At 34.3% G+C, this 24,431-nt stretch overlaps 2 protein-coding genes across 23 annotated transcripts in view; both read left to right on the top strand.

Annotated features, from left to right (window-relative positions):
• Positions 1 to 9,931, top strand: part of EPHA6 (EPH receptor A6) — a 965,948-nt gene extending 956,017 nt beyond the window's left edge. For 12 of the 14 annotated variants that reach the window (XM_063721674.1, XM_063721673.1, XM_063721672.1 and 9 more), the window contains 2 exons: positions 31 to 180; positions 1,191 to 1,554. In XM_063721674.1, the coding sequence (XP_063577744.1) occupies positions 31 to 180; positions 1,191 to 1,305 (265 nt within the window). In that variant the 3' untranslated portion in view covers positions 1,306 to 1,554. Of the gene's footprint in view, positions 1 to 30; positions 181 to 1,190; positions 1,555 to 9,638 lie in introns of those variants that run through there. The other 2 variants (XM_063721671.1, XM_002813386.5) reach the window with 2 other exon arrangements.
• A 5,006-nt stretch (positions 9,932 to 14,937) lies between these two features.
• Positions 14,938 to 24,431, top strand: part of ARL6 (ADP ribosylation factor like GTPase 6) — a 40,402-nt gene continuing 30,908 nt past the window's right edge. For 3 of the 9 annotated variants that reach the window (XR_008523234.2, XR_008523230.2, XM_024244133.3), the window contains exons 1-3: positions 14,938 to 17,559; positions 18,558 to 18,656; positions 20,664 to 20,813. Coding sequence is in view for 4 of the 9 variants with exons in the window: in XM_024244133.3 (XP_024099901.1) it covers positions 20,691 to 20,813 (123 nt within the window). In the remaining 5 variants the exon portion in view is untranslated. 9 annotated transcript variants of the gene reach the window in all.

Genomic DNA, 24,431 nt, shown 5'->3' with positions numbered 1-24,431 from the left:
TTTGTTTTGTTTTGTTTTGTTTTCTTACAGAATGCCAGAGTCCCCTGGTGAAGTTCCGGAATATCCTTTGTTTGTCACAGTTGGTGACTGGCTAGATTCTATAAAGATGGGGCAATACAAGAATAACTTCGTGGCAGCAGGGTTTACAACTTTTGACCTGATTTCAAGAATGAGCATTGAGTAAGTGATACTAGGGTTATTACTGTAACGAGATGTCCTGCTGGGGATTATAAGTTCAAATGCTGTATCAAGAACACCTTTCCTTAGGCTAGTGGGTAATTTTCAAGTCTTTCCTCACCATTTCTGACTATCATTCTAGTGGAAGTTGGACATTACACTTCTAGCTATTATTCTTTGAAAGAATATGTTTAATTCAAATAGCTATTTAAAATTTTTAAATGTTTTCTAAAATGCATGTTACTCTCATCCAAATCATAGACTTTATGTCAACTTAATTTTACCTTGGCAGATTATTACTCACATATATTAATATTGCATAATCAGTTTCTATTACCTTCATCAAATAATGCAATATTATCATGTCATTTTCAGAGCTCCTTCTAGATATTATAATGGTCAACCATTTTCCACTATCTCAAAGATTGTCTTTTGCCTACATGCAATGAAAATATTTAACATGTGCTTAAAAGACTAAATTGTTAGTTTGAACCATATTAAATTGCCATTGTTTTAAGACAGTAACGGCAATTTCATACAGTACAACCTAAGGGCATTTTTTCTAGATATCAAAAATCCATGAGAAATCAAATGGAGTTCATATTATACCTTCCATCCTACATAATCACCATTTTGCTAATGCTGTTGCAAATGTATATCATTACCTAAATTATATAGCATTTATGCCTATGAAATATCTGAGTATTACATAAGTACCTGTGTATAAAATTGAAAAATATATATTATTACATCTGAGATTATGTATTCTGTGGATCCAGAGAAAAGGAAAAAAAGAAACAAACTTTTGCTGCTCATTTAAATCTCTGCTTAACAAGTAAGCTACACTATTTTTGGCAACTGTGGCAGAGTGCTTATTTAATATATTTAAGTATTCATTTTATCTTGCATGCTTATCAGATCTAAATGTTCATATTCTGTATCTTTCTCTCTCTCTCTCTCTCTCTCTCTCTTTCTTGCTCTCGCTCTCACTCTTGCTCTCTCCTTTCTCTCAGTGACATTAGAAGAATTGGAGTCATACTCATTGGACACCAGAGACGAATAGTCAGCAGCATACAGACTTTACGTTTACACATGATGCACATACAGGAGAAGGGATTTCATGTATGAAAGTACCACAAGCACCTGTGTTTTGTGCCTCAGCATTTCTAAAATGAACGATATCCTCTCTACTACTCTCTCTTCTGATTCTCCAAACATCACTTCACAAACTGCAGTCTTCTGTTCAGACTATAGGCACACACCTTATGTTTATACTTCCAACCGGGATTTTAAAATCATGCTACATAAATCCGCTCTGAATAACCTGCAAATAAAACCCTGGCCCACTGCAGATTATCGCTACGCAATGGTAAATAACTCAGCATGGATGTGTAATTTTGTATAAGCCGTATATGGGAAGTGTTCACGGACTTAACCTAAAGAAATTTATCCAGGTGGGGCTTCCTTAGTGATGTATGTAGAGTGTGATGGTAGATGAGAAAGAACTAGTTGACCTTTCTTTCATGTTTTGTGATCAAGTAGCTTCCAAACTGACACAAATGTTTCATTTTTAGATAATTATATTCAGCTCTATTGGTTGTATTGTTACTTTATTTTTTAATACTTTAACTGTTGGTGCCTAATATTGTTAGAATTATTTGCAGAAATGATCAGTGATATCATGTAATGAATTTTTGTGAGGTATGACTATGGTGAGAAGGGGTTATTAGGGAGGGAGAAAAAAATACTGTGTTTATAAATCTTCTGAGGCTGGGTTTGTCAATTTTTTAAAAATTAACTTTATAATGTCATACATATTTCATAGTAGGTGGTAGTTTAAAGGCTTTTCACCTCTACTTTTATTTATTTATTTATTTATTTATTTTTACTAACTGTAGTATATTTCTCTACTACCTTATGAAGACCGCTCCTGGAAAGACCAAGGGTGACTTCATTGATCTAATGGCTTTCATAGAGAAAAGCTTGGGATAAATCCATGACTATTTCCTTTGTGCATTGTCACAAGTTTGCAAAAGCAATTATCAAAGCACTGAGAAAATTAGTCATTCTCAGTAGAATTGCTTTGAATAAAATACGTTAGATTATACCCTTAGATTTAATGTAAAATTATTAATTTAATTTAAACAGAACTTTATGATAGATACAGGGTGGCACAAGAAAATAAACAGACTTAGCTGATCATTTGGTATTGGTGCATTTTGCAATTGAAGCGTTCTTATGTTTTCTTTGCAAAAATAGTTACATGAACATGCTGGGCTCTTTTCCACACCTTCTAAGAAATAAGTATGAATACTCCAAAGAGCATATAAACAGATCTTACACATGAGCATAGTGTGTCAACCTGGGTCCAATGTACAGTTACATAAAATTGAGAACACAGCTGTGTTGTTGTCATAATCTTCTGAAAGGCTTAAAAAACAAAGGTAAACATATATTTTAAGTGATTGAAGCTGAGTTGGCTTATCAAAATAGTGCTATATCTTATGAACAAATTAAATTATAAAATCAGCTGCTCCCTGTAAAACTAAAAAAATGACGACTGTTTTAGGTGGAAGAGTAAGTAAAATGTGTTGAGAGAAAAACACAGAGTAGGTTGTCTAAAAATGCTGATTTAATAAATTAGCTTTTGTTGGATCTCAGTGATAATGGTGCCCTACCTACCCACATTCTCAAATTCCTATCTAAATTCATTTTTTGTCATAGTAGTGGTTTGCTTTTTTTTTAAATAAAGGAAACTGTTTTTGTTTTTGTTGTTTGTTTGGTTTTGAGACGGAGGCGTTTTGCTCTTGTTGCCCAGGCTGGACTGCAATGGCGCGATCTTGGCTCACGGCAACCTCTGCCTCCCGGGTTCAAGCGATTCTCCTGCCTCAGCCTCCCGAGTAGCTGGGATTACAGGCGCCTGCCACCACTCCCGGCTAATTTTTGTATTTTTAGTAGAGACGGGGTTTCACCATGTTGGCCAGGCTGCTCGAACTCCTGGCCTCAGGTGATCTGCCTGCCTCAGCCTCTCAAAGTGCTGAGATTACAGGTGTGAACCACTGCTCCTGGCCATTTTTTCTTATATTTAGATTTTGTTGATTGTCCCATTATACTAGACCCTTCTACATATTTTCTTTTGCTGACTTATCTCCTGATTTTTCCCTACCACAGCTTAATCCTTCTCATTTCAAAACAAATGTGTAAAGCAAAGCTAGAAGGAAGAGTCTTTAGATGTTTCTTAAAATATACAAAAAAAGGTAGGGGGCGATGGGAAAATCATCACTTTTTAAGTAAGTGTGCCAGATATAGCTAGCTACATTTTCCAGCCATCAACCTGCATGGTTGTGCATCACTCATAGACTGTCTGCAGTTTGCTTGATACATTTACACAAATCTGGATACATTTAGAAGAAATATAAAATTTCCATATTTACGTATCTTCAAATATATATTAAATAAGAACAGATGTAAAACAGATTAAATTTATTAATCATATATTTATTTTTATAATACAAAAAAGGTATTTAGGAAAATAAGGAATAGAATAATATGGTCTTCCACAGGACTCTGTCGGTACCATCTGTGTACCTTGAAATAAATTCTATTAAGTTATTTAAACTTCTATGGGATGAGCATTCAGTGATTACAAGGTTAAAGTTGTCTATTAAGAATTTTTTCTTTTAAAATGTCTGATGATCCTATTCTACATCTGGTTAATTTGTACTTATTTTTTCTTTCCCTAACATCTTTTTATAGTATCATAAAAGTACCTTTTTGCTTTGTCTCTCATCCCATGTCTCCTTCAAAATTCCTTTTAAATTATAATTTTATTTTTCAGAATGGTAAGCATGATAATCTTAAATGTAACTTTGAACTTCATTATGGTTATGGCAAGATTGAAACATGTGTGCAAGATTAAACAGAAACATTAAAATATAAGGATATCTATTTACTGCCTACCAGTCATGCACCCCATGATCCCAGGAATATTATAATATTCAGGAATATTAACAGTTAAAATGCCAAATTCATCTGAAAATTTTACATGAAACATTTTGAGACTTACTAGTTTACATTTTAGGTAATTACATCTGTTTAATATGCAAAGCATAAAACTTAATTATAAAAAGAAAATAAGTAACTTCCATAAATCACAAGTCTTCAGGAATAATCTCTGATACCTAAAATATGCATATAGACTCATATACCTACTTTATTTTAAACGTCTTGATCTATGCTACTGAGGGGGTATTCTGGATTTTAAAACCAGACAGTCAAAAAATCATTTTCATTTTATTTCTAGATGGTCAATTTTCAGTCTATGGTGAACTCATTATCTCATAGTAGAAGGCATATTTGGAAAAAATGTGAAAACAATGTACAATCAAGGAGAGAGATAAAGTATTTAAATCATTTTAAAAAGCAATCAAATTGCAAAATTTTTGTGGTTTAACACGAATCAAGAATTATAGCACTTTTGCAATGAGTTATAACTGGTGATAAATGTTCTACGTTCCATATGAAAATAAGACATCTTATTTCACTCTGCATTCGTCTTTAAAATCTATCAAAGTATAACCTGAATAAAACTGCCTTCCAGCAACAGCTTTAAAACCTATCTCAGCCCATGAATGGAAAACAAATCCAAATCCGATCCTTGAAAAGCAAAGGCTCTAAAGAAGCTCTTCAGAAGAGATGGTAAAGAATGAATTATTTTACTTATCACCCAACCACATTTCTTAAAAATGTGTTTTGGTGTCTCTTCCTACCAAATTTCTGCTCTACAAGGCAGTCAGTTAAATCTCTCATTTCATAATTTTCACTGTACTAGTTCTTTCTTTTCTCCTCTTTTATTAAATTTTCTAAAACTTTCTCAGCCCTGTTTTTAATTCCCCCATCCTCTCTCTTTATTCCTTTCTCAGCTTCTATCACGCCACACATTATCTCAATCAGCATAAAAAAGGTAGCACAACAAATCTAAAAAGATTGTGTAGATTTCCTTAGAAGCGGCTTGGGGCAGGGGGATGTTGCAAAAGCTATAATATTTTGGGTTCTATCACATAATTGAGAACATTTGTACTCACAGAGGATATGGGTTCTGGCTTTTCCTTAACTTGAAATCAAGTTTTTTGGAAAGTAATTTTGAAATGGATGATGATGATCGTTTCAATTGCTTTAACTAAGGAAGTTTATTATTAATATTTTTAAAAATTAGTATTTTAAGATCAATATCTGTTATTATAAACTCACAATTGGTGTCCATGTCTCTATATATCAAAGAGATTTGAAGCATATGTATCACTTCTTTTAGTATGAGCATCTTAACTTTTCCAATGTCAAATTCTGTGAAGTAGAAGAGATTCATATTACTTTACATTCAATCAACAAATATTTTAATACTTTTTAATATGAAGACTCCAAAAGGTAGAAGAGTTCACTGGGTTAAATGGATGGTATTCTTCCACCAGAATATAAGATACTGAAGTCACCTAACTTTTGGTTTTTATAAGCAATATTTTCAACAATTTTTCAATCTTTATAATGTTCTGCAAAGACAGTATAGATTTTATCTAGTTCAGCTTAACAAATATCTATGGAATATCTCCTATATGCACAAAATTTTACTACAAAGATAAGTTTGGCTGTGCTGTCATTGCTTTCAAGTAACTCTCATTATTAAAATTTAGAGCTTTATTTGCTATGTTTGCTAGGTTGCCATGTCACCGGGGAATAGCACTTTCCGTAGAATATAAAGAAATAAATAGGATCTTCATCCAGTGTGAATTGGATTTGCAATTCCAATTCAAATGGAAAGAAATATTTTGGACCTCAAATTCTCATAGTATTCTTCCAAAACACTCCATAATCCCTCTGGCGGGGGGAGCATACTTCCTGGGTTCTCTAAAACAGTTTCTCTCGTTAACAGTTGATCCTCTTCAAGAGTCACAGATTTTTATTGTCTGATAGCATAGCTATCAGTTCGTATATGGATTCACTACCTCAAAGGTGCCTCCTGTTAGAAAACATTAGCTTTCTTTTCAAGAGCAATTCTGGAGTAATCTCTTGTTCAAGCTTATTCACTCGTTCTAGTAAACATAATAATAGGTATGACCTGCAATGGTAGCATAAAATCCATCCATTTAACAGGGGAAATAGAAGATTACTCCTGACTATAACATATTACTAAGTGAAATGATAGAAATATCTTATATTGTGTAAAAGTAAACACTCCATCTATTTCTTACTGTTAAAAAAAAAATACTGATGAGATGTAGCAAAGATTTCTCAGGATAAAAATTAACTTTTTCTGTTATAAGTGGATGTGTCATAATATACATGTATTCTTGGAAAAAAATTAAAAGATCCAGAAAAAGATACAGGTCATCAAAATGTAGTTTTAACAAATCATCTTTTTCCGAGTAATAAATTAGCTTCAAATTAACAATGAGTTTGTAGAAAATGTATAAAAAATAACATTTATATCTTTTTTTTTTGAGATGGAGTTTCCCTCTTGTTGCCCAGGCTGGAGTGCAATGGCGCAATCTTGGCTCACCACAACCTCCGCTTCCCAGGTTCAAGCAATTCTCCTGCCTCAGCCTCCCGAGTAGCTAGGATTACAGGCATGCGCCACCACGCCCAGCCTATTTTGTATTTTTAGTAGAGACGGGGTTTCTCCATGTTGGTTAGGCTGGTCTCAAACTCCCGACCTCAGATGATCTGCCCGCCTCAGCCTCCCAAAGTGGTGGGATTACAGGCGTGAGCCGCTGTGCTCAGGGAGAAGATTTATAGCTTAATGGAAAGACTTGGATTCTTTGCTCTTAATTCGAAAGAGTTTTTGTTTTATTAGCATTTACTTTTTGAGATTTTACAGTATATTTGGAACTTCTTTAGGTAGCCAGTGGCAATCCAAAATTACACTTTAAAATGAAAAAAAGAGAAAACTTTTCAATTACTAAGGCAGGCAAAGCACTAGGAAATAAATAAACTTTACCTTTTAAAAAGGAATCTGTCAACTGCAAAGTTTGTATATCTCAGTGACATCAAGTGATTTTTGCACTGTCCCATTGAAAGCAAAGTTTCCTTTATTTATTTGTTTATTTATTTTTGAGACGGAGTCTTGCTCTGTCGCCCAGGCTGGAGTGCAGTGGCTCGATCTCGGCTCACTGCTAACTCCGCCTCCCGGGTTCACGCCATTCTCCTGCCTCAGCCTCCCGAGTAGCTGGAACTACAGGCGCCCGCCACCACGCCCGACTAATTTTTTATATTTTTAGTAGAGACAGAGTTTCACCGTGTTAGCCAGGACGGTCTCGATCTCCTGACCCCGTGATCCACCCGCCTCGGCCTCCCAAAGTGGTGGGATTACAGGGGTGAGGCGCCGCGCCCGGCCACAAAGTTTTCTTTTAAACAAAACATGGAAAAGTTCTTGCTTGAACTTTCACACTGATTAATCAAAGTAACAAATCTCTACATCATTAAGAGAACTTTTGATTTGTTTCATTATAGAGAAAGTCTCAAAGAATTCCTTTACCCCTAGACACAACTAATTCATTCCTAAGAATAAAAAAGGTATTAAAGAAAAATCACGTGACAGATGAGGAGGAAAAATAGCTCTTAAATGTTAAAAAAAAAAGATGTGGCTCCTATATTTAATTAAAAAATAAGGTATAAATTAACAACACAATCTTCTCAGGAGTTGTAAACTAGAAAAGTATCAGAATTAGTGAAAATCTTCCCTCAAGTAAAACTGTTCTTACTTGTATTTTCTGCATTATTTGTGACCTCTGGCCATTTTTAATTTGTCATAATAAACTCATTTTTGGTTAGATAGTAAGTTATAATCTCAACAAATCAGAACAACTGAGATACAAGTATAGATAGGGTGCTCTACAAAATAATAAAAGGAGGACAACTCTAATTCAGGATTCCTATTTAGTTAGTAACAGGGTCTCCATCTCATTATCGCCCACTGAAGTGAGAACTACCTTTATCCCAAAATAATACATTATTGTAGAGAAAACTCCAAGGATATAAGAATCATTTTTCATATATTCCATTCAATTGGTATATTTAGGTATTAGTAACTGAGGATAGATATCTTTGTTTCATGAGTTAAATATGAGCTTACATGAGAAGCAAATTGATGTGAACATTTCTCTACAAGTTTTTCCACATTTGTAGCTCATCCTTAGAACAGTCTTAATTTGGCTCTGTTCTATAAAGACTCAATATCATTTAATTTTTCAAAATCATGATAGGGAGAAGAATGCTAATTTGTAAAGATAGGCAAACACTACACTTTTAAGATTTTTACCGTATGTAAAATGTCCTCTTCCACTGCTTTTATAATTAAAAATCTCTTTTCTACCTTTAGTAATTTGTAGGATGAACTGTATGCATTTAGATAGAAATTGCTTTTGTTAAATTTACATTTAAACACATCTTCATTCACTTAGAGAAGCCATAATATAATTCTTCATATTCGTTTATTTTTCAAAGTAGTAACTTTTGCTATCTTTAGAATTCTCGTCTACCCAGTAATATAATTATTAAAGTCATGAGGAAGTTTTTCTTTGACTGTGCATGCTTTATTTATTACCATATTGTTTTTGTCTTCAGAATAAGTCTGCTCAAAATTGTAGCCTTTAGAAGCTCTATAACAAAAATCAATGGCTAATAACTTGCTAACAAACTTGTAACTGAACAAGCTATTTTTTTCTGTCAATGTGATTGATATGCTCATTGTTAAATATAACTTGTTTAAATATCCGTTGGTATATTATCAAGAGCTATTATTGCAATAACCTCAAGTATCTTTAAGACAATGCTGAATATCATATACAGTTAATAAACAATGATTGGGGCTTTTCAAAATTGCTGCTCTGCATGGAAAGTAAGGTTTAATGTGTATAAATGTTTGTCATTGAAGTTTGGAATTTATTTTAATGTACTCTTTCTTCCCATGCTAGATATGTCTTCAAAGAAAAATGTATTAATATATTCATGCTATGCAAAAATATCATTTTGTTCTTACCAAAAAAATGTAGCTTTGATAAAATTTTTTGGTTTTTAGGCCTCTTAGAGTAAAAAAAAATCAAAATGTGAAATGGGAGCATTTTGGGGAGGGAGCAGGACACAATATCTGAGCAGCGTTAACAAATATGAACATGAGTAACACTTGATGTAAAGATTATGGTGTGTGCTTGATTTTGGATACATTATTATTCATTTTGTTAATCACATTCCACCCTGGACTGTGACATTGAAAAACATTGAATATATACAGGATATAAATATCTTTGGGATATTTTACATAAATTATACTTATTTTTAATTTTGTGTACAGTGAAAACTTTGACAGTTTAATTTTGAATTTTGAAGGAATAATTTTTAACAGTCTTTGTTTCTTAAAATGTTAATTATGGTATACCTGCTATAGTAACCTCATTTGTTTAAAAAATCAGAGGCAAAGCAAGAATGCAGAACATGGCAACAGACTAAGTTCCACCAAAATTAAGGAAAACACTAAAAGGTAATACAGTACAAAGAGGGGTTTGTTTTAAAGTTGTTACTTACCTCATTTTAAAAACTGTTAGAAAAGAGTGAATAAAAAGTATGTCACAGTACTCTTATTGGTAATTTTGAAACTAAAGTGCATTTCAAGGAGGGGAATCTCTAATATAAATGAGTACACTAATAGTTGTTAAAATATGTATTGATATATAAAATTAGAAAGAAATGTCATCAAAATATCAAAAATAGGAAAAAGTTAATTTTAAAAATGTTTTGTAATAGAACAAGTCATCAAAATTCTTAACGTTTCCATATTATTAATCCTTTGTTTTCCAAGACATATATAATCAAAGAATTTGCCAAAAAATTCAAATAATAATACATTGAATATTGGACTGCCATAGCACTTTAAACATATTAATAAATTATCCCATGGATAATAAAGAGATTTTTTTCTGGCCATCATTAAATATAAAAATAGTATATATCAAGATGCATAAAAAAGGAACTTACTTGATATCTTCTTTTAGCATCAATTTATCTTTTTAAGCAGTTATATTAATTTTACACATACTCTTAAATGCTTAAAAACATAGTACTTACATATTAATTTTATGTGATATAATATATTTTGATCTCTAAATGCTTATATTCTTTCAAGAAGATTGCCTTCTCTTTCCAGTTGTTTTAAGTATTTTTAAAAAGAGCCATTGTATTTTTTGTATTTCCATTCGGTCTCATTATGCTTGAAAGTTTCCAACTCTCAAAGAAGTTGAAACCAAGTGTCATAGCACACTGGCTAGAAGTTATTCTTTTTGAAGTTATTCTTCTTTTATTTAATGTTAGTCTGATATCCCCTAAAATTTGCTAGAGAAAGCAAACTCTTCCCATGAATGGAAATACAAAATGAAAATTCTCCACTGGATGTTATAAATTCAAAAAAAGAACATATATTTTTTATAGTTACTTCTCACTTCTTACTGCTTATTCAGTTTGTAAAATCTTACCAAGTAGGATACTTCAAACAAGAGTGAAAAGCTACTCCATTTATATGTAATCTGCTTATTTTCTTCAGAGTTTCCAAAAACCTTTGAGAAAACAAAATAATCGTTTTCTCCACCTTACAAGCTTGGTCACTCTACCATTAAATGCAATAATAAGGTATCTATAATATAACAATAAAAAATATCAGTCAAAGCTTAGTGTTTACCTCTTTAAACTATGTAACAAATATAACCATAGCAACAACAAATTAAAGAAGATCATGTCTCCTTACTGGTCCAAAATTGTATAATTCCTAAATTTTCATATATATATATACTGACATACCTTTAAAATATATTTATCTGTAAGTCCATTCACTCCATTCAACTGTTTATTGAACACTACCATGTACCATTGTCCTTTTCTAAGCACTGAGGATACATGGTGACCAAGACAAGCAAAGTCCCTGTCTCATGGAATTGACCTTCTAGTGATAAAGACACACAATGAAGAAATAGTGATGTGCTGTGCTTATAATTAAAAATGTCACATAGCATGACTGTGACTCCTTTAAGCGGTAAAGGAAATCTTCCCCAAGGACATGCCATTTAAACTGATATCTGAAATGCATGAAGGAAGCATCCATGAGAAGATATGGGGGAAGAGCGTTATAAGCAGAGAGAAAATTTAATGAATGAAATTACAAGCAGAGGGGAATAGTTAATGAACGAAAATTTGGAGTGTTGGAGAGTAGAGAACAGTGTTCTTGGTACACTGAAATGAGGCAAAAAGAGGAGAAGGTATACGCATGAGGCTACTGGAGTAATTCAAGCAAAAACGTGGTGGATTCATTACTTCAAGATTTGGAAGGCATCAGTATATACATGCTATTTAAAGTTTGGAAATCACCTAGGAAAAGCCTGTAGAGGTAGGCCTAGGATTGCACTCTATGCTATTCCAATGTTTAATAGGCAGATAATTAGAATTAAACAGAAGAAATGGAGTATCAAGTAAGCTAGAGAAAAAGGAAATGCAGTTGCTCATCTGGATTAAACGCTTTTAAGAAGTCAAGATTAGAACAAAGAAATGTCCATGGGATTTAGCAACATGGAAGTTGTTGTTGTTGATGACCTTGACAAGGTCATCAACTATGAAAATAGTGGAGTCAACTATCAACTATGAAATAGTGGAGTCAAATCCTAACTGACATGGATTAAGGAGAGATGTAAAGGAAGGAGGTGAAATCACTATCTATAAACAACTCTCTCAAAAAGCTTTGATGTAAAGGGAGCAAAAGAAATAGGATAATAGCTGGAGAAAGGAAGTCAAGGAATTGTTTTGTTTTTTAAGGATGCTACAGCATATTATCTACTGATGAAAATGACTTGGCAGACGGGAAAACTGATTATGCAAGAGAGATGATAATTGTAACAAAGGCCTTGAGAGAGAGAGGGGTTGCGATTTAAAGCATAAGTAGGGAGGTTAATTTTTGATAGGTGCCGGAATATAGAACTCCAATGAAAGGAAGGCAGAATGTGTAATGTGCAGATAGGTTGGTATATTTGTGGTAGAAAGGGAAGGATGTCACTCCGTAAGTTTTTTTTTAATTTTACCAAGAATGAGATAAAAGCCAATATGGAGGATGGGAAGGGCGTATAGGTTGGAAGAGACATATGTAAGTAGTTGGATAGTAGGAAAGTGAATATATATTTGATGAAATATTTTAAAGGCATCTTTACTAAATATTTTTGAGACATCTTATTGGAAGACCCGAAACTTTGAATTCTGTGGTTTCCAAGGACTCTGGTAAGAGTCCTTCTTTCCATAATGTAGAGATTGAGAACTTCTCAATGTCATAAATACTGTTTTCCTTATTTTCATCTGTTACAGATTAAAAGGCAGAAACATTTTGTAGCTAATCTGTTAGAATTCAAAGCCTATCAAAATTAAAATTAGCTTAATCCTGAAAGGTGTATATTGCATAATCGACCTGTCACTTTTTTCAAACAGGATTTGGGAGGGCATTGAGGTCCCATGTAAATTTTAAAATAAAAGACAAACAGGAACTAATCTTTTAGTAAAAATTATTTTGTTTTCATATAGGAAAACAATGCCTTCTGTCATTTACGGAAAACACATGGGCAATATGGTTGGTTGTTCATTGTGCCCCTCTATCCTATAGGAAGAATATGATCTTTTAATTGTGCTTGGTCCTTTGTTTCTGGAGATATATATATATGTATATATACCATATGTATATATACATATGTATGTGTGTATGTGTGTATATATATCTCTCTAGGTTGTATGTAATTCAATATGTTGGAATTTAAAGATGCATTATTATTTGGATTTGATGTGAAATTAGATTGTGAATAATGGAATGAGATTGCTCTCCATTTTTTGCTGTTCTAGCATAGCCAAAAATGTAAAGATATAGATGTACATATAAATATGTATTTGATTAAACACTTTAAATTTTAAATGGCCGCATCAAATTTTAAATGGTAGATGATATCAACAATTGCAGTGCACTCAAAATGTTATATAATCTTTGTAGCACAAATCCTGAAGTATATGAAAACTAAATAGCATATTTATATAAAATACCTAGATAACATGTCTAGGTTGAGATATTTAATCCCTCATAGAGCTATATCTGACTAATAAAAAATGACAGCTAAAAATAGTTTCCCTCCCTATAAGTACAAATATGATTTTTAAAGCATCTTTGTAACTTGTCATGAAGCTATTTATTAATTAAGGATTTAACTCTGTACCCATCTGCTCTTACAAAAGGGGAAAAAGATTTATCTATGAGAATAGGGAAGTATAGCACTGTTTTATGTTTTTCTCTTTAGTAATCTATCACCATTTAAAGCTTCAATATATGCCTTCCACTCAGGTTCCTGACACAGCCTACATTCTCTTTTCTCGTTGTAATCACAATATGGTAGAGCGATAAACAAAGTAAAAAGGTGTTAACAATTGAACTGCAATCCTACCTGTTATCTACTTTACTATAGCAGTGAAGTAGTCCAGACTTATTTGAAGGTGGTACTATTTTTATCTTACACAAATCTACTATAATATTAATAACTTTCCATGTAAATTTTCATGTGCTGGCATGCTTACAAGTTAATAGTGTTATAGAATGCTCAGCTCTCAATATGAGGGGTTGTTTGTGGTGAATTGCATAACATATGTCATCTATTTGCTGAAAGAATATGCTGTTTAGCAAACTACCTGCTGAGCAACATAATAAGATTTTTGTACAAGGTACAAATTACTAATTATTGTATTTTATTTTTCTATGATTTCCTAAGAGGCATTATCAGGGTCTTACAGATGGAGTAAGCCTGTTTATTAAAATATCTATTGGCAAATAAAAGTTACAGTTTTGGTGGTGGAATTTGTGACTTTTTTGTATTGTTGTATTCATGCAGATTTAATGCAATTTATTTTTTGGTCTAATAAATCTAGATGCTCTTTAGATAATTTAGTAATTCTGGATGCAAAATCATAGTTGTAAATTTTTTAAATAATGTCATTAGGTTTAGACATAAATTCACAGAAATCACTATAAAAAACTAGTAAATATTTTTGTAGCGATTTTATATTGGAAAATATTTTGTGAGATTCAAGTAAATTAAAGTGTTCATTGCAGAGGCAGTACTGCACAGAAATTGCAGATGAAAAAAGGGTACACATAACATCAACTGTTGAAACACAGCTTTAGACCAATGTTTACACCAAAAACTTGCAGTAAGTTATAAATCAGGGATTATCTATATTCTTTTAAATGTTGCTGGTGAGAAAATAACGCTAAAGTATCCTGAATTAATCAGAACTGTGCTGTGTTCATTGTATCTGACTCTTTTCTTTTTTATAATTTTCTTACTACAGTTCTAAAAGCCAGTATGAAATTAAAACTGGTGAGAAGGTACCTAAAATTATATTCTGTTATGGTTATCTTAAGTGGCTTTAAGAAAATCACGTAGCATTTTTAAAGCTTGTTATTGTCATAATAAAATAAAAAGAGTCAAACTAACTTCTTAAATCAAGCGGAACAATTGTATCTCAGCCTCTGAATGTACCCGTGAGAGGAGTTTCAGTTGACAAAGCACCAAAACAGCAGATTCAACCATATGAAATATTTATATGTATTTATTTTTAATAGAGATGGGGTCTCCAACCTCTGGCCTTCAGAGATCCTCCTGCCTTACTTAGCCTCCCAAAGTGGTGGGATTACAGGGTGAGCCACTGTGCCCAGCCTTTATGTTTTTTGTTTTGTTTTGTTTTTGAGTGTAGGGTCTCACCCTTTTGCCCAGGCCAGAGTGCAATGGCACAATCTCAGCTCACCACAACCTCTGCCTCTCCGGTTCAAGCGATTCTCCTGCCTCAGCCTCCTGAGTAGCTGGGATTTCAGGAACGTGCCACCACACCCGGCTAATTTTTGTATCTTTAGTGGAGATGGGGTTTCACCATGTTGGCCAGGCTGGTCTTGAACTCCTGACCTCGTGATCCCCCTGCTTCAGCCTCCCAAAGTGCTGGGATTACAGGTGTGAGACACCGGGCCTGGCAGCCTTTATGTTTTTTTAAGTTTAATATTTTCAAGGCTAACATTTTTTTCTAGATTATTTAACTGCTTTATTTCATAACATTTATCTCTAGTAATAAGCCATCTATCAACTATACTTATCTAAGATAACGATTTGACCAGCTACATTTTTGTAAAAGAATTATCTATCTGCCTTGGTTTCCTGAAAAGTTGGATGCTCCTCAATATGTCCATTTTATTTCCAGTTTTCACCAAATGTTTTATATTAAGCCAAAAGAGATGAACTCAACCTAGAGGCAGAAAATATCAACTCCAGCAGGAAAAATTGAGTCTGTCCATGAAAGTTTTCTGAAATACAACATTTCGGCCTATCGCTAAGAAAAAAAAAAATGTTATATTTTGGCAGCAAGCACATTAGCGTCCATCTCTTAAAAGTGAGTCACAACACCCAGGCACACAGAAAAGTGTTCAACACAGAAAAGTGTTCCCTGTCAATGCTTTCACGATCAGAAGTTCAGAAGTTAAAGAATCACCACAGTTAGGGTTTGGGTCAATTTTGTTTATACAATAAAAATCTCAAGACAAAAGAAGACAGGACATTATTTATTGAACAATAAACATGTGCCAAACATTTGTATTTCTGTTATCTTTAATACTCAGAACTACCAGATAAGATAAATACTATAGTTTTGAAGGTGAGGATAGAAGCACGGAGAAGGGTAAATTGGGCTAAGACCACACAGTAAGAAAGAATGTATTTCCATACTCCATTTTTACAAGGACATTTATATGTTGATATGCATCCATAGGGTCTTTGTTTTGTTTTTGTCTTTCAACAAGAATCACTAATCCAGAGCCACTTTTGTTTTTTCGCTGTAAAAATGAAATTACATTTGGAAATTTGGAGAAGTGACAAAAGATAAATCACCCCATAATCACACGCTTACAACCATCCCCCCTACCATATTACTTTGAAATAATTCCTTCTAGTCTCTTTTTGCACCCTCCTAATCCATTTTATAGGCCAAATGAATTGACAGGCCAAAGAACAGGCAGTGCAGTAAACATAATACTAGCTAGTTGAAAAGGGTCGCGCGGTGGGGGGCAGGGGGTCGGAAATCCTACACCCATGGCAAACAAACAAACAAAAAAAATGAAGAGATACAAACCCCTATTTGAAGAATGAGGCCATTCACTGGGGGTGAGGTTAGTGGAGTTGGGCAGATTGAAAGGCTAGATCTTTAAAATGACTGCATCTGTAATGTGTCCGTTGGAAAACGCAGGAATAAAAGATGTGGGGAAGGGTATGCTTAAATATTTTCTATTTGAAGACCATTTGTGACTATGACTATAAAATCCAAGTGCAATTTAAGAAGGTGGTCAACTTTAAGTATTGACTATTAATTAATACCTTTCCTGACCACCTGCCGATTTGATTCTGGAGACTGTAATCTACTCACAGGAGATTATGCCTGGTAGAAATCTCTTCGGGAGACCACACAACTAAGAAGCAGGGGTACAGGCATACTTTCTTAGCCGAATAACACCTTTTGACTTTTTACACCAGTTGTCCCCTCTACCTTCCTGTATTAACAGTTTTACCTCTACAGGGACTTAGGGTGGGAGGCCTATCAGGACCCAGAAAAGAGTCGGTGCGATGGGCAACTGGGAACTCCGGAGCACATCTTGCCCCAGGGGGGACAGTGTCGTCTTGCAGTGGTTGCCACCACGCTACGCTGGTGCCCGGTAACGACGCTCTCCGCGCCACACCCAGCGCCAGCCTCTTGGATCCCCAGGAAGACCAGGGCCGAGCGACAAACACGCAGCACACGCGAACGCCAAACGCTTCCCAGAAAGCTGTGCGCGCGCCTACAACTCCCATGATGCTACGCCGGGAACTGCCCGGCTCCTCGCAGGAAATAGGCAGCTCACCCTGCTACCTGTGCACACATTTTTCTTCAATGTATAGTTCCTCGGCGCGCCTCTGGCCTTTTCCCGGAGCTCTTCAATCCCAGCTACAGCACAACGGCTGAATCGCCAGGACCCCCGGGGAGGCGTGGCTTCAGGACCGGAAGAAGCTCCTGTTGCCAAGGGAACGGTGCCTGCCAAGGCGCCTGCTCAGCGACTGATGCACGGACTGCTGCAGAGGCTGCGGGTTTTTCCAACTTCTAGAGACGGCTTTGCTCATTACCAGGCATCCTTCCCATGTAGGCATCGAGAAGAAGGCTGAGGGACCCTCGCACCAGATTTCCATCCCGGAGACCGATACGAGTGCGTCCATTCCTGTTGCCAGCTCCTGCGCCCTCCGGACTAACCTCAAAAACCAGGTATCTCCTCAACCCCGGGTTTTAAAGCCAGCGCCACCCTCTGTCCCCGTCAGTTTTAGAATTCCTCTTTGGTCTTTCCCATGTTTTTCACTCCACGCGTGTAGTTGTTGCTAATGTATGAGAAGTAGAAAAGAAGGTGAGTTATAGAGGCCCTAGAAAACTTACTGAACTGGTTTGGACGAATGTTTGGTTGATGGGTTTTAACAGTGCTCAACTTAGACTCCTGTATTTGGGGTGTGTGTGTGTGTGTGTGTGTGTGTAAGTGTGGTTTAAATTCTGTCATCAAAAACTGAAAGCCGAATAAGAATGTTTATTTGGGGTAATAAAAGTAGGCAACATTTCAATCAACAAACACTTTACAGAGTTTACTAAGTATCATTCGTGGTGTTTTCTCTGGGCTACCACTCTGTCTCTGCAGCTTACCCTCTAAGCTGTTAACTGTGGATAACATCCTAATTCTTCTGGACTTCTCTAGCAATATGTAATCCTTTAGGAAACAGTCTGTCAGACAATAACCAAGAGAATTTGGCTGGTGTGCAAAGAGAGGGTTAAGTAAGATAAGAAACAAGAAAGGAAGATTGGAGCCAGATTGTGAACAACCTTAAAAGCTGTGCTTGGAAGTTTGAAACTACTGGCTTTATTCTGAAAGCCAGTAGTTCTCAATAGTAACTTCACATCAGAAACACTGGGTAGCTTTTAAAACTACAGATGCCCTGATCTCATTTTCAAAAATTCGGATTCAGCAGTTGATTTCAGAGGGCAGCCAGGGTTGAGAATCATGGCTATCAGAGTAGGAAGCTGCAGAAAACAGTTGTATCTCTCGCTGCACACTTAAGACACGATTAACAAATGTTGACTGGCTTCAATTATCTTTTATTTATGCATGCAGAAAGTCAACTTATGGAAGGAAAATTATAACTACTTGAAACGTAGAAGTTTAAAGGCTCTATGATAGTTGTTTATAAAGCAATTTCAATAAATGTGATTACCTCTTTTAGAAAAACTGCCTGCTCTTCTAAATTGTGTGTCCCAAAATATTTCAGTAACAAGTATCAAGTGATAATCCATGGAAAAGTGATGGAAAGTCACAATACAAGGTACTGTGAGAAACGAATATTCAAGCATCAGGCTTTAAACACTCAGTGCTTTATAGTAGATGCTTAAAGGGGGGAAAATGTGAGAAGTTGTCGTTTTTAAAACATAAGTTCTAAATTGTATGAAATGGAGAACAAGATATAAGCATTTATATCAATATGTTTACACAGTAAATAAAGTGAGTAATAGCAAATTTACTTTGAAATCAAATGGTATGTGTGAATTGCTTCATGACATCAGAAGGTTAATTTAAAATAGATTTTACAAATGCTGGTCCTTAAGCTGTAATTTAAAGAAATGGACTGAATAAGATCTGAATCTCTAATACAAGGAGAAAAGTAGATAGAAGTGGCACAAATGGAAGTACCTGAGGTCAAACTCATCCTTGGGGAAAGACAAACGTGGTTCTGTAATAGGCCTCACCTTTTGGCATGGCACTGTTCCATCTCTTCTCTGCACATCACTGAAATTCAGTTTTGAAATTTCTACCCATAATCATGTCCCAAAAGGCCTAAGCAAAATGTTGATTGTGCAGCCTCCTTTTAGATACAGTTGTCTTGGAAGCCTCTTATTGATAAAGTTGCTGCAGCCTCACATCCTTCAAGGTATGGTCTTGCCTGAAATTGTGTGGAATAAAAAGTATTGAAGAAACTGTAATATGACAGATTGCTTATGCAACCTTAGATGGAGATGAGAATAAGTCAATTTAATGAGAATAAAAACATTAGAGAACTAATGTTGGTGAGTAATGAGAAATATTTGGTACACAGATATATTGTAGCAGTTCCTGCAGCAGTTGGGGGCTGGAAAAAGGGATCTATCTCCCTGTCCTTCTACCACAAAGTAATGGTTTGGGGAGCAACGGACCCAAAGTGAGCTCGTTTGAAAAGTTAAGTTTGGAGACCTGAAGTGTAAATTTAACAGTACCTTAGATGAATATGAACAGCCATAAAGTTACCACATAGCAAGTTTTATGTACACAGCAGTTTTATTTGACTTCCAAATACTTCTATTTTTGGATTGCTGATAGTTTTTTTTTTTTTTTAAGTTTGCATTAGAAAGATTTTTTTTTTCAAAGAATCAATACAATTGAACAAGCGAAATGAACACTTTAGGGACAAGTTAACAAAGAAATTTTTAAGATATTTAAAAAACTAAATTAAAATCTACAATCAGTATTTACTTCCTTATTCTATACTAATATGATAAAGTTCTTTTAAAATAGCACTTAGTAGGATGTTTCAGATAAGTAACAGTTAAAAAACAGATATTTAGTAAGGTTCAATACATTGAATGTGTGTGTGTATTTATGCATAACCTTCTTCACAAAGGTATTTGTGGTGACTTACAAAGATGTATGTGTAGGAGAAGGGGAAATAAGGATAAGTATTTCAGGATTCTTTGCTTCTACTGACAGAAAACCCTACTTAAACTGGAAATAAGCAAGCAAAAAAAAAAGTGAATTTATTGTAACTTCATATTATTACAAAATATAACAATGGGGCTGGCTTCTGATAAAGATTTAACAGTGGCTTAAATGATATCACCAAAATCTCAAAATCTGTCTGCTTTTCAGATCTGCCTTCTACTTTCTGAGTTTCAGCATTAGAATACATGAACCCCATTGCCCATTCATTGTTTCAGATTTTCTGGAAAGGCTACGGCCTAATGCTTCCATATTTTCAAGTATCACAATTCACGGACTCCAAATGATACTGAGGCTGACCATGTTTTCTTCTTAAATATTATAAATTACAGAGAGAAATGTTGTTATTTCCAAGGCATTGTTCTGTGTTGCCACCTGTTATAAGCTGCAAATCTGCCTGTCAGTTAAGGCTCCTTTCTAGTAATCAGCTTACACTGTGTTTACTAAGTGCAAAGCTACATTGACATAGTTTTCACACTATTATTATGTGTATTTAAATTATTACCTTTTTTTAATACATGTACCAATATTTTCCATAACTTAAGGTGCCTTTGGGTAATATTTTATTTTTTCTTAATTGCAGCTGGTTTGTAAATATTTGAATCACATTATGGGATTGCTAGACAGACTTTCAATCTTGCTTGGCCTGAAGAAGAAGGAGGTTCATGTTTTGTGCCTTGGGCTAGATAATAGTGGCAAAACAACGATCATTAACAAACTTAAACCTTCAAATGTAAGTATCTTTGTTAGATGCTTTATGTATTTTCTGCCACTAAAGAAAATTAATGTGCAGAATCATGTTATATGACATTAAAACCACATATAATCACATTAAGATATTCTGTTAACCTTTCAGTACCTTTAAGTATCCTCAGCCATAATTTGCAGTATATTTTATACAGTAAATTTTAATTATTAAACTGGAATATTATTTTGAAATGTCTTTTCTTTCAAAAGATCTTCACAAATTTATTGAGTACTTTTAGATGTCATTGCCTTCTTTTTAGTTTCCTCCTTACAGGAGGAGCAAAACAAAGAGAAAGGTGAAACATTTTTATAGGTTCTATGGATAATTAGACAATTTTCGAAAGTATAGTATGCATATTAGTAATAGTAAGCAAGATGATTTTAAGCAATAAGTGTATGGACATATTGTAATAACTGAAAAATATATAAAGCTAGCACATTTAACATGTGATGTTTAAGTTAAAGTCTGCTGCACATAAAGAAAGCCTATCTAATAGTGCTTTCTTAATTTCTGGCACCAATTCCTGAGCCTTTATGTTTAGACAACTCTCCTGCCTTATCAGAAAAACTGACCTCCAGGTCCAGAGATAAGTGATTGGCTTTGCTTTTTTTTTTTTTTTTTTTTTTATGGTAATGGTAACAGCCAAGGAGCCACTTGAAATGGGACTTCTTGAAGGGTTTCAAACCTCTGTCACTCAGTTATAGATGTAGATACAACACTTGCTCCCTTCCTACACCAAGCTCGAGAAGAGTCTCTTGTAAGCTTACATCCACTACTGGAACATTATTTTTAAGGAATTAAATAAAATAAGTACAGAAATATACAATGCTCTGATAGGAAATGCCTTGCAAAAAAATAGTGCCCAACTCATTTTATAGTAAAATTGTCTCATTTTTGTGCATAAAATCAGTTTCTAGGTAAGTAGTTCTTTCCTGGACACAAACTAGTTTTTCATATTAAACTATCTTTATGTTTATGTATTGTTAATGTACTGAGGTTGCTGGCATTTCTAAACTGAATAGGGAAAGAGGGAGGACATTTTAACCTGATCGCTTTTTTCAAGAATCTAGTTTTAGCTGTCATTTTTTTAGAGATAGAATCTATATACCTTTTTCAAAAATTTCAATCTTTATTCCACTCCCCAATATGCATGCTCGCATTGTCACATCATCCAGTTTTTATATCATTTTTTGTTGATACAAATTTAGGGGTTACATGTGATAGTTTGATACATGCATACAATGCATAATAAATCAGAGTCACTGGGATATCCATCAGCTCAAACATTTATCTTTTTTATATGTTCAGAACATTCTAATTCTTCTTTTCTGGCTATTTTGAAATATACAGTAAATTATTGTTAACTATAGTCACCCTACTGAATTATCAAACACTAAGTCTTATTCCTTTATCTAACTGTATTTTTATACCTATTAATGAACCTCTCTCCACCCCTCTCTCCCCCCTACCCTTCCCAGCCTCTGGTAACCACCTACTCTATGTCTCTATGAGATCTACTTTTTTAGATCCCACAAACAAGTGAGAACATGTGACACTTGTCTTTCTGGACCTGGCTTATTTCACTTAACTTAGTGACCTTCAGTTCTCTCCATATTGCTGCAAATGACAGGATTTCAGTCTTTTTTATGGCTCAATAATATTTCATTGTGTATATGTACCAAATTTTCATTAGCCATACATCCACTGATGGACAAAAATGTATTCCATATCTTGGCTATTGTGAATAGTGGTGCTATAAACTTGGGAGTGCAGGTATCTCTTTGATATGTTGATTTCCATTTTTTTGGATGTATTCCCACAGTGAGATTGCTGGATCCTATGGGAGTTCTAGTTTTAGTTTCATGCGGAAACACCATACTGTTTTCCACAGTGGCTACACTAATTTGCATTCCCACCGACAGTCTACGAGAGTTCCCCCTTTTCCACATCTTCACTAGCATTCATTATTTTTTTGCCTTTTTTGATAAAGGCCATTTTAAATGGCGTGAAATAATATCTCATTGTAGTTTGATATATATTTTCCTGATGATTAATGGTGAGCATTTTTTTCATATGCCTGTTGGCCATTTGTCTATATTCTTTTGAGAAATGTCTATTCAGATCTTTTACCCATTTTTTTAGTCAGATTTTTTGTGTTTTGTTTGTTGTTTTTCCTTGCTACTGAATTGAGTTCCTTCTGTATTTTGGTTATTAATCCTTTGTTGAGTGGATATTATGTAAATATTTTGTGTAATTCTGTAGATTATCTCTTCACTTTGTTGATTGTTTCCTTTGCTGTGTAGAAGCTTTGTAGCTTGATATAGTCCCATTTGTCTATTTTTGCTTTTGTTACATGTGCTTCTGAGGTCTTACTGCCCAAATCAGTGTCCTGAAGCATTTTCCCTGTGTTTTCTCCTAGTACATAGTTTTGGGTCTTAGATTTAAGTCTTTAATCGATTTTTATTTGACTTTTGTGTATGGTGGGAGATAGGGGTCTAGTTTCAGTCTTCTACATGTGGTTATCCAGTGTTCCAGCATCATAAGACTATCCTTTTCCCAGTGTATGTTCTTGGATGTCTTTTTGGAAAATGAGTTGGATGTAAATACATGGATTTATTTCTGGCTTCTCTGTTCTCTTCTGTTGGTCTGTGTGTGTGTGTTTATGCCAGAACTATGCTGTTTTGGTTATCATGGCTTTGTAGTATAGTTTGAAGTCAGATAGTGTGGTACCTCCAACTTTGTACTTTTTGTTCAGGATTATTTTGGCTATTTGGGGTCTTTTATGGTTTCATATAAATTTTAGGATTCTTTTTATATTTCTGTGAATGTTATTGTTATTTTGATAGGGATTGCATTGACTCTGTTAATCTCTTCGGGTGGTATAGATATTTTAACAGTGATAATTCTTTCAATCCATGAGCATAGATAGAATAGCTTTTCATGTTTTTGTGTCCTCTTCAATTTCTTTCATCAGTATTTTATAGTTTTAATTGTAGAGATCTTTGGTTGGATTTATTCTTAAGTATTTTATATTTTTTGTAGCTATTATATATGGGATTACTCTCTTGATTTCATTTTCAGATTGTTTGTTCTTGGTGTATATAAATGCTACTGATTTTTATATGTGGACTTTTGTATCCTGAAACTTCACTGAATCTCTTTATCAGTTCTAACAGTATTTTTGGTAGAGTCTTCAGGTTTTTCTAAATATAAGAACATGTCATCTACAAACAGATAATTTGAGTTATTTCTTTCTAATACTGATGACCTTCATTTTTCTTGCCTAATTGCTCTGGCTGGAACTTCTAGTATTGTTTTTGAGTAAAAGTGGTGAAAATGAACATCCTTGTCTTGTTCCAGGTTTAGAGGAAAGGCTTTTAGTTTTTCTCCATTCAGTATATTAGCTCCACCAGTATAATATTAGTATATTAGCCATGGTTTTGTCATTTATTTGACCTTTATTGTTTTGAGGTATGGTTCTTTTAATCCAATTTGTTGAGAGTTTTTGTCATAAAGAGATGTTGAATTTTATCAAAAGTTTTTTCAACGTCTATTTTAAATGGTCATGTGGTTTTGTCCTTGATACTATTAATCTTATGGGCT

This window comes from Pongo abelii, chromosome 2 (assembly GCF_028885655.2).
Source record: "Pongo abelii isolate AG06213 chromosome 2, NHGRI_mPonAbe1-v2.0_pri, whole genome shotgun sequence".
Lineage (NCBI taxonomy): Eukaryota > Metazoa > Chordata > Mammalia > Primates > Hominidae > Pongo > Pongo abelii.
The sequence above is the reverse complement of the archived record's forward strand: the minus strand, read 5'-3'. Positions and strand labels throughout refer to the sequence as shown.